The 10,893-nt window shown below is 37.2% G+C and overlaps 1 protein-coding gene across 1 annotated transcript; it reads left to right on the top strand.

Annotated features, from left to right (window-relative positions):
- The first annotated feature begins 229 nt into the window (after window positions 1–229).
- On the top strand, window positions 230–10,557 carry LOC140147146 (uncharacterized). Its single transcript, XM_072168929.1, has 7 exons — window positions 230–564; window positions 2,173–2,268; window positions 2,586–2,819; window positions 6,541–6,563; window positions 7,287–7,411; window positions 8,365–8,457; window positions 9,495–10,557. The coding sequence occupies exons 1-7, from the start codon at window positions 349–351 to the stop codon at window positions 10,532–10,534; spliced, it is 1,827 nt and encodes a 608-aa protein (XP_072025030.1). The 5' UTR covers window positions 230–348; the 3' UTR covers window positions 10,535–10,557.
- Window positions 10,558–10,893: the final 336 nt, after the last annotated feature.

The following is a 10,893-nucleotide window of genomic DNA, read 5'->3' as shown; positions in this document are numbered from 1 at the left end:
TTCTACACAAATCCTCGCATCCTTCCCTGCCAGCACAGTTTCTGTCACGCATGTCTTACCCAGGTACTGAAAGCGCCACCAAATGCGTCCAAAGCCGTCCTGTGTCCATCTTGCCGTCAAAATTTTTCCATCGGTAAATTTGGCATCGATTCGTTCCCGCGCAATTTTATGCTGGCAAGTATCGTGGATAAGTTTCAGGAAACCCGCATGACTACAAAGGAGGAAAATGTCTCGCAAAAGTCGACTCCTTGTGACCTGTGTGAGGGTGATACTAAAGGGAAGGCTGATAAATGTTGCAAGACATGTGAGGCTTCTTACTGCAATTCTTGTTTCCAAATCTATCACCCCATGAGAGGTCCACTCGCAAAACACATTATCCAAACGCCAGGAGAAGCGGCAAAGAGTTCCCGTCAAGAAGTTATTACGTGCCCTGATCACGAGGGGAAAGAGCTGGATATGTATTGTGAGCCATGTGAACGACCAATCTGCTACTTGTGTGACCGGACTGGTGGCCATCATGAGCACAAAGTGTGTGATATACAACAGGCATTTGCACAACGAAAGGTAAAAACAGAAAATAAGCTAATGAATAATTCAATAATGCTGGTCTTTATACAGTTCAAAGGAATAAACATGTAATGATAGATATAAAGAAGGCGACCTTTGCAGGACTTAAACCCCATTAAAAGCTATGAAACCAAGATAACACTCATTGAAAACAACTCAACTGATTAAATCAGATCTTCGCTGGTTAAATCCACACTACACATGTTTCTGTTTTACCTGTGCGGTATGGCAATGAGCTGGTATTATAGTTTCAGTTGGGTAACCGATTATAAAACAAACGCAAGGTAACAATACTATGTGGGCCTTTGTTAACGAAATGAGACAATAGTCTGCATATTGTTACCATCATTCTTGAAAATGAGAAACATAATGGTTGTTGAATTAACACGGTTTGGAAATAATTTCTTCATATTTTTTGGTGTTATCTGTCGTTTACATATCCTTCCTAAAACACAAATGTGCGAATATTTCCAAACACCAAATCAGCTAAAAATTTAGGACATGTTACAAAACTATATTTTCTAGAATTTCAGAGAATACTTTAAATATTGGCCGGTTATTTTTCACACAGTGACGTTAACTAGGCAATGTCCTATAGCTTCCTATTACCTATAACATACACTAAAACACCAAAGTGCGAATATTTCCAAACACCTTAATTAGCTAAACATTTAGGACATGTTACAAAACAATATTTTCTAGAATTTCAGAGAATACTTTAAATATTGGCCGGATAATTTTCACACAGTGACGTTAACTAGGCAATATCCTATACTTCTAACATACACTATTTGTAGAGGTCACGTGTCAATGATGAGCCGAGAGCACTGTGTATTGTGTATAGGAAAACGGACAGTAACTGCAGTATGCCAAACAATCAATATAACAATTCGTCGGCCGTATTACATAGTGACTGGCGTATTCGACATTTTTGACGTCAAAATTACCCAATCCTGGGCATAGATGTTGCCCGTGGTTTACCCAAGTTTGGTTTGGATAGGGGTGTGCCGCTGAGAATTTAAAAGTGGACGGATCCATCACAATAACCAATTTGGATCCATCGATATGCCAAAAAACGTATTTGCCGCCGTATTTGTATTTTTGCGTAAAAATCGATGTTTACAACGTATTATTGTTTCCAACGTATTTTGTCGCACTTTTAATACAACGATGTTATTTGCGTTGTATCTCACAATGTGCAAATATTGCCGTTTCACATAACGTATTTGTTTCTTTGATGAATACTCGATCAAAGTGAAGTGTTTGTGACTAAAATAGCATTATACTAACTTGACGAATGTCTTCCTTTAAATGGAATGGTTTTCTTTTAACTGGGTGGTATAATTTGACGAAAGTTGAATAATTTACACCGTGCATCTTCCTTTTGATCTGTTTTACCCAAATTTTTAGCGCGCATTATGTTAAAGTAATCTGTGAGGGTAGCAACAGAATGATTTGGCAATTTTAACCCATTAGAAATGTTGCCCCGTATGCCACTGATAACACCCCCATGAGGGTTTTGTGCTTCTTAGCTCTTCTTTACTGCGTAGCTGCATATTTTCCCAATTTTGCTTTTTATAAATTCGTTCCCAATTTTTATTGTAGACTAACATTACGCAGCGTGCCACAGTACTACGAGCAAGGAAACACGAACATGACAGCTTCATTAGGACACTTCAGAACGGCGAACAAGTTTGCAAGGTTCGTAACTTCCCTTCAATGTAAACAGATAGTAGATAATCTGAAGTAAGGACCAGGAATGATGGTGACGATAATGAGGAAGAGGGGGAGGAGGTCGGGGAGGAGGAGCGGGAGCAGGAGCAGGATGAGGGGATGATGACAACGATGACGACGATGATGACTAAGACTAATTGCCGTAGAAAATGTGGTTTTGACGGTGCTTTTATTTCTTACATAAATTATTTTTGTATATTTAAAGACTAGATTTAAGAACGTGAAACCCGAATAGGTTTCTTTAGTGTCTTTTAACATTACATCACTGTTCATTAACTATTTAGACCAACCATCAACAATCAGAGGAAGCGGTTTCAAAAGAATTTGCCAAACTGATCACGACTTTGAAGGCCTCTGAGTGTAGCGTCAAGGAATACCTACGGCAACGTAAAGAAAGCAAGATGACGACTCTATCCACACAGATCGCTGCAACGACTGCTGCATCAGTTAAAATAATTGAGTCAACCAAGAAGATTGAAAATGTTCTCAAAGAGAAAGACAAGGTGGCCTTTCTTTTGGTAAGTGTACTCGTAGAATATAGTACAATGGTAGCATATATCTTACCCATGTCCATTTATACGGAGATGTCATTCCTCGATCTTGGAATTGATTATGTCCATATCCATATGAGGGTTCACACAATTTTGCCAATATACATTGGTTCGCTTGCTTCATTCAAGTTCGGTAGTGACGTCAATGCTTTTTTTTCGGTTGCGCCGCAAGCGTGCCGACAAACCGCCCTTGTGCGCGTGCGAGTACGTTCTGCGCAATTAACTTTACACGCACGATTTGATACTGCAGCCAGCTAAATACGCACATACGTCACTGCCAAACATGATATGAACCAAATTATAACAATGGTAATAGTATTGTCTGTAATAAAAACATGTATCTTATACGCATATCGTCAAAATCCAATTATAAGTATCATAGTTCTGTGAACTTCTATCTTATATTTTAATTTAATTTTGTTTCTGTGTTACCGACGTTTTTTACAGACGTATTTTGTTTACACTCTTTACTATTAAAGGGGGATACTTTTTATATCAAATCTCTTAGCAGCCTAGCCTGTTTTATAAAACTCCACTGAAAGCCAAACTGGAGTCAGTGTGACTCTAAAAGCTGAGTCCGGCCACTCCGCTACTATATGTCAAAATTAACTCCATTTTGGGAGTCATCTGTCTCCCTTTAAGTGTCATAATTTGTTGACTCCGCTGAAGAGTCACCGTTGATGATTCTACACATGAGTTATTTGACTCCCAATATAGACCTTTTTCCCTTCTTCCCATCATGCACTATTCCAGGGGGTATGACGTAGTCAATTAACCTCATAGATCGTGTGCATCCGATGGTCTTTGCAATTATTTTGTCTTAATATGGGCATACTGATTCCATATATGCGGATTATCGTGAAGGCCATCGATATAACTAATTATGCAATTATTGAATACACGAGTGATGCAGTTACGGAGCGATGGAGCGATGGAGAACATCTGTGTAAGTGATTATTGTTTACGTTTTATTTTCATCTCCGAAAAAAAGTGAAACGGACGCCGACCATATATCACTGTGTGTCCCGTCATTAGTTTTTCACGGTGTCGCGATGACACCATGTCAATAAGGTATAGAAATGTTGTTTTTGCCCCCGAAAAGTATTAGTGATCGTGCGCCATTTTCATGATTATATGCGATTCTATTTTTGTTTTGTGATGAGGGCACCAGCCGAAATGTCCGTATTCCAGAATGTAATGAACATAACTCTGTACTCCCCCGGGGAGATGATGTATTTTGCGACACTCATACCCCCTGGAATAGTGCATGATAGGAAGAAGGGAAAAGGTCTATAGAGTCATTTTAAACATACAGTCGCAGACTAGCGGCTGGATACTACTTATAGAGTCACCCTGACTCCAGTTTGCCTTTCAGTGTCTGTGGAATCAAAGGCCATCTATGGGTCTCTTCTATCCAGTGATACCAAAATAAAATGTGAGTGCAGCTTTGCAACTTTACAATCCAAAAAAAAATCATACAATTCGAAAATACATTTTGCAATAAATTTTTGGAATCGCGCGAGTATATAGCTTTTATGAATTATATACATTTATTTTGGTCCATGTTTTAATGAATTTTTCAGTTCCCTTTTTGTTTTACATTAAAGAAAAAGAGGCCCTCAAACAAAGTAAAAAATTGAGGGGTTAGTGCGTAGAGCATAGCTGTTTTTTCAACCAACCAAAACGAAAAAAAAAATATTTGGGCTAATCTAAATATCAAGTGTGAATTCAATATCGAAGTTTGTTGTACGGGCAAAAATAAAAATCGCTGGGCCTCAACAACTCTACACCACCAGCCACCTCAAAGTTTGACCGACTACCCCCGTGCCTGGTAGTATTGGTGGTAAGTCTAAAACATATTTTGCTAAAATGAGCACAAAGTACGATTAGCTCTACGAATGAAATCTACGGCCAGCACCTCGACCCCGACCCCGACCACCCCAGCCTTAGTAAGATGAGGGCTAAATTGATTTGATTTAAAGTAATATTAACAACTTAAGGGATGGGGTATGAACGTTTGGACAGTAATTATTATGGGACATTAGAGGACATCAGACATATCGAATTGCATTCTGAATACGAAGAATGTCCTTCTGATATCAAATAATTTTGATTTTTTGAAATTTGCAATGTAATACACATTTTATGGCAAATGATTACAAATTGATATTTTTGATATTTAACAGTACTCGAAGTAAACTTTATAAATCTGATGATTTATACTTAAAGTGTATGTAGGTGGGATGAAAAGCCGACAATCAATTGAAAATTTTGAACTTTGGTATTGAAGATATGGATATTTTTTCCCTAAACACCAAAACAAATAGGTTTCTGAACACTTGATGCAAAACATTCTAAAATAAAGTTATTAATTGTTGACAAAAAAAATTGACTAAAATGATGTCAAAAAATATTTTGCAAAAACATTTTGATACCATTTTTAAAATGTTGCTGTACTGTTATTTCATATGAAACATTTTAAAAATGTTCTCATGACCTTCATATAACCCGACATTTAAATCCGAAATTCAACTGTATTGAAACGTTTTACCAAAACAAAAACACTTTTATAATGTTTTCAAAACATTTTTGTGTTTGCTGGGTATAGATTTTACTTTTCGTAAATTGTTTTTACATTTAAACATTAATTTAATATAGCAATAATTATGATGATATTTGCTTAATCCAGTTTCTTATATGAGCAAATAGGTGAATGGCTTAACATTATTAATTTTACCCTAAAAAGAGACCTTTGTTCTCTCCAATCATTGAACTTCAACCTAGTACAATGTCACTGGATAGAATATACAAATAATAAAAAATTATATTTAAACAAATATAATTATTCAGACCCAATATTCATGATTTAATTAGATGTCTTGATCAAATTTCGACGTTGCATAATGCATTTTATTACACTGAATTGATGTTAATTTGCTCACTTTTTGTACCGTTCTCCTTTTTAAGGGAAGGGGTATGAACGTTTGGACAGTATTTATTTTGGGACATTAGAGCACAGCAGACATATCGAATTGCATTCTGAATACGAAGAATGTCCTTCTGATATCAAATAATTTTGATTTTTTGAAATTCGCAATTTAATACACATTTTATGGCAAATCATTACAAATTGATATTTTTGATATTTAACAGTACTCGAAGTAAACTTTATAAATCTGATGATTTATACTTAAAGTGTATGTAGGTGGGATGAAAAGCCGACGATCAATTGAAAATTTTGACCTTTCGTATTGAATATATGGATTTTTTCCAAAAACACCAAAAAAGGTCTTTGGGGAAAAAATCCATATCTTCAATATGAAAGGTCAAAATTTTCAATTGACCGTTGGCTTTTTCCTCCCTGCTACATACACTTTAAGAATATATAATTAGATTTATATAATTTACTTCGAGGACTGTTATATATCAAAAATTTGAAAAATATAAATTTTTTTATAATTTGTCATAAAATTTGTATTATATTGTGATTTAAAAAATGAAAATTATTTGATATCAGAAAGACATGCTTCGTATTCAGAATGCAATTCGATAGGTCTGAGGTGCTCTCATGTCCCACAAAAATGCTGTCGAAACGCAATAAACGCTCATTCTAGATCCCTTAAGTAAACCATTGTTCCTTTGTATTTTCTTCATATCGATGCTAATATTCACTGGTGGTACTCAACAGTACGCTTCGCTGCTGGAGAAAAGGTATTACACGTGTTTTGTTTCTTTTTGTCGCTTTTTAAATTGTTGTTATTGTTGTATTCCCAAAAGGTTCATTGTTGTTCGCACAGTTACAAGAGTGTTCGTGGCAAATTATTTATAGATTGAGTATATATACCCCGCACAAGAGTATATGTACTGCGCGCAAAAAGTGTCCACAACTTATTATACCAATCTCTCAAAAAACACAAATTATGAACACAGCGCAGTGAGCGTTAGTCTGTCACGCTGTATTTAGCCCGTTAGAAAAGGCGGCGTGAATCGACATTAAGAATTAACTATCGAACTTTGTCATTTTCCACCTTGTGGAAAGTGGTATCAAAATGCTCAGAACAACAAAATTCTCAATCTATGGGCTAGTTTCAGTGTCTTTAAGAAATCACAAGTTATAGGTTTATTGCATAATGAGAGGCTGTAATTCAATATTGTTTCGTGACTGGTTTTCAAAGTCTGTCACCGTATAACTATTGTGTTCATAAAAATTATTATTCTTCATAAGCAAAAAAGAGAAGCTCCATTCTGAGATATGTGGGGTTTTGAATTAAATTGTCATTTATTACAAACAATACTAGTATAGACCAACATGTAAAATAGAATGGAAATGTCGTGTGATAATAATGGCCATCCTCAAACAGGTTGTTTGGCCCGACGACAAGAGGGTAAAGATCTACTCCCCATACACTGTTTTATTGAATGTTTTATTTTTAGTTTGAAGGAAACTGAAGAAGATCAAATTGATCTCACTCCAGCTACAGATTACGATTTTTCTCTTCTTCGGAACTATGATGAATGTCTGGAATCGGTTCACTCACTGAAGTACCATGGAGTCAAAGGTAAAATGTTTTCGTATTGACATAGTACATCATTTTCATCATTGTTTTAATCTTCATCATTACAGTGACGACACTTAAAAGGGCATTTCGTGATCCATAGCCTCATCCCCCAATTTTCTCCACAAAAAAAATGAGATTTTTATATCACTGGAAACCTCTGGCTACATAATGTTTATGTACAAAATATTTCTTGCAGATTAATTCGTTTAGCAAGATATCGAGAAATTTGAATTTCGTTCTGGTATACCGGAACGAAATTACAACGCATTGTCTATATGGAGCAGTGTATACGAGCGTACATATAATCATGCATAACTCGCAAACGCAAAATCGGAATCAACTGAAATTTTGAGAATAGGCTTTTTTCGTGAATATGTACTGAAAGAGTATGCTACGATCACGAAATACTCCTTTAAGTATTTTTACTGGGGGTAATATGGGGAGGGGAAAAGTGAACCAAGGGGATCTAAAAGTTGACTTTTTGTGGAAAAGGGGGGAGTTAGATTATTCGTTGGTTCTGACTGGAGGACCCCCATCACAGGGAGTAGTAGTTTATGCATTATTCGTGTACTTTGGCCCAATCCACCTGTATCCCGAGAATGTGGCAGAATGATGGGGCTTGTAATTTTCGGACTAATTATATTTTTAAATGACTCAAAAGTACATTCCCCGGCCCCATTACCCGGGTGGTTTTACCAGCAAAATCTCCCGGATTGCAGGATCGGAAAAGTGTACCCCTGGAGCGCACCAATAAATCCATATTCAATCCCAGCTTACAATCCCCACCAGTGCCCCCACGTTTTCAGGGATAGGGGTGAGGAAGTACTTGAATAATGCATTATATTATAATCAATTTATATCACAAAATAATCGGTTTCGTGAATTCATGCCTAATAAACCTCTAATAGCCCTCGTGTGTTCACCTCTCTTGTTTGTATGTTTTTGTTCAATAGTTCTCCAGGCACGATTTCAAGCTTCCAACAAGACTACTGAAGCGATTATTGACAGGAACGTGTTGCGATATGAAGCACGATATGAAGAGCAAGGTAAGCATGACGATTTTAGACATGCGTGTGGTAGTGACTAGCGTGCTTTCAAAACAAATTGAAAAGTCTGCGAAACTGAATCTGCTTCTATGTTATGACCATAGAATGAACGATAAACCTTTATATAGATTTAAGAAGGCCGTGTGGTTTAGATGTAGCAGTATAACAGAATAGTTGGAGAAGGCCTAGTATGTTGATTAGGCTAAACAAAAAATAGTTGACTTGCTCTTTAACTATTGGCTGCCAGCGGAGAGACCGGGCTGCCCATAGTTGCCTAAATATCTTATCTCTGATTTGCGATTCAACAACATCATCAACCGCCATGTTGAAACCTTGCGCCTTATTATACTCCTTCCACCTTTACATAGTTTCCCTAAGACAATTGGCAGCACTTTGTGGATTACCAGTGGGAAATGTCAGAAAGAGATTTATAAATGATAAATAACGTATTTGAAAATAACACAAATTGTCCAAGTAACCGATAAGCGTCAATAATAATTCAAATCATTCACACTCTACCCAATAATGAAATATCCTACTAGAATTTTGGAACATTTAAGGGAACTGGAATGAGCGTTTTGAGCGTTTCGACAGCATTTTTTGTGTGACATGCGAGCACATCAGACCTATCGAATTGCATTCTGAATACGAAGAATGTCTTTCTGATATCAAATAATTTTCATTTTATGAAATTCACGATATAATACAAATTTTATGACAAATTATTAAAATTTGATATTTTTCACATTTTAGAGATATAACAGTCCTCGAAGTAAATTTTATAAATTTAATGATATAGTCTTAAAGTGTATGTAGCTGGGAGGAAAAGCCGACGATCAATTGAAAATTTTGACCTTTCATATTAAAGATATGGATTTTTTTCCCCAAAAGACCTAATTTTTTTTTGGTGTTTTGGAAGAAAAAATCCATATCTTCAATACGAAAGGTCAAAATTTTCAATTGATCGTCGGCTTTTCATCCCACCTACATACACTTTAGGTAGAAATCATCGTCGGTTTATCTCACCTTTTTAACAGATCTTCGCCAGCAGCAATTAAACAAACACCAACAGCGCCGGCTGCTGAAACAGCAAATGTACCAGCAGAGCCAGCTTGACCAATCAGTGATGTCGAGGAGGTCGAGGAAGAAGATGAGGACGCAATTAAAGCAACCGATTTACCCGTCCAAACAGCAGCCCATTCTGCAGATCTCACGTTCACCCATACCTTATCCATGTGTAGCACTGGTGAATGATGCACTGGTCGAAGGCTACAACTACGTGGAATTTCGCATTATCAATGGCAGCTATGCTCCACAAAACGTCAGTAGCGTTGCCCTAGGAATCTGCTACACTCCGATAGATCCTGCTCTTCAATCAGATATCAACCAGAGTGAATGCTTATGGCAACTAGTTCAAATTCAGGCCAATCAATTCAGTCGTTCAAGAATACAGCAAGCGCCTTTGGACACCAACAATCTTACATGTAAGTGTCTTATACGATTAGACGACATATGTGGTCCAGGAGAGATATCAATCCTTAAACAAAAGCCCGAGTCTTACGTTACGGAAACTCCATCGTGTGCTCCTGTCAAAGATGGTCGCGGGTTTTACTTTTCTTCAGCCCCAAGTACATCTTCCCTAGATGACCAGTCTGATTTGTTGGATGTTTATACGGAAACTCCATCGTGTGCTCCTGTCAACGATGGTCGCGGTTTTTACTTTTCTTCAGCCCCAAGTACATCTTCCCCAGATGACCAGTCTGATTTGTTGGGTGTTTATACGGAAACTCCATCGTGTGCTCCTGTCAACGATGGTCGCGGTTTTTACTTTTCTTCAGCCCCAAGTACATCTTCCCCAGATGACCAGTCTGATTTGTTGGGTGTTTATTCCATCAGCAATCCAACGATACAACCGATATCACCAACCTACAATAAAGGTCGTGATTATACAGGATCAGAATATGCTGGCAAGCTTTACCTGGCTTTCTGTCTGGGTACACCTGACTATTCCATAGAAGTAGTGGAAAACCCCGCAATGTGTTCCAACTTCTCACCTGCCATGTTTAGTCTTGGTTAGGTGTATAGCTTTTTAGTTTGGTTTTGAATGCAAGTGATATAGTCAAGCGCTAATATTTTAAACCGAAAGTTGATGACGTATTTTAGGTCAAGTACGTGGCAATGAGTTTACTCTTTATTGAACATTAAATTATGGTTTTAAATTTTTGTTTGCACGAATGCTTTAAATTTCCATTACCCCGTGCGCGTTGCTCCTCCTTCGGAGGTCAACGATTTGTTACGTGAGTTTTCAGTCTTCATCATGTTCAGTGTCCTGTGCTGAATCAGTTTAGTCTAGCTTTGAGACTGCCAGGAGGTCAGGAAGGGATATGGGAGTGGATTAAAGTTAAGCTAAGGCTGAGTGATAGTGATGCAACAAGA

This window comes from Amphiura filiformis, chromosome 1 (assembly GCF_039555335.1).
Source record: "Amphiura filiformis chromosome 1, Afil_fr2py, whole genome shotgun sequence".
NCBI lineage: Eukaryota > Metazoa > Echinodermata > Ophiuroidea > Amphilepidida > Amphiuridae > Amphiura > Amphiura filiformis.
The sequence above is the reverse complement of the archived record's forward strand: the minus strand, read 5'-3'. Positions and strand labels throughout refer to the sequence as shown.

What these genes read in the sequence shown, in the direction of transcription:
- LOC140147146 (XM_072168929.1), top strand. Translation starts at nt 349, where the DNA reads ATGAGAGGTCCACTCGCAAAACACATTATCCAAACGCCAGGAGAAGCG. An exon ending in ACAAGGTGGCCTTTCTTTTG is followed by an intron (nt 2,820 to 6,540) that starts GTAAGTGTACTC and finishes GGTACTCAACAG; the next exon opens with TACGCTTCGCTGCTGGAGAA. An exon ending in GAAGTACCATGGAGTCAAAG is followed by an intron (nt 7,412 to 8,364) that starts GTAAAATGTTTT and finishes TTTGTTCAATAG; the next exon opens with TTCTCCAGGCACGATTTCAA.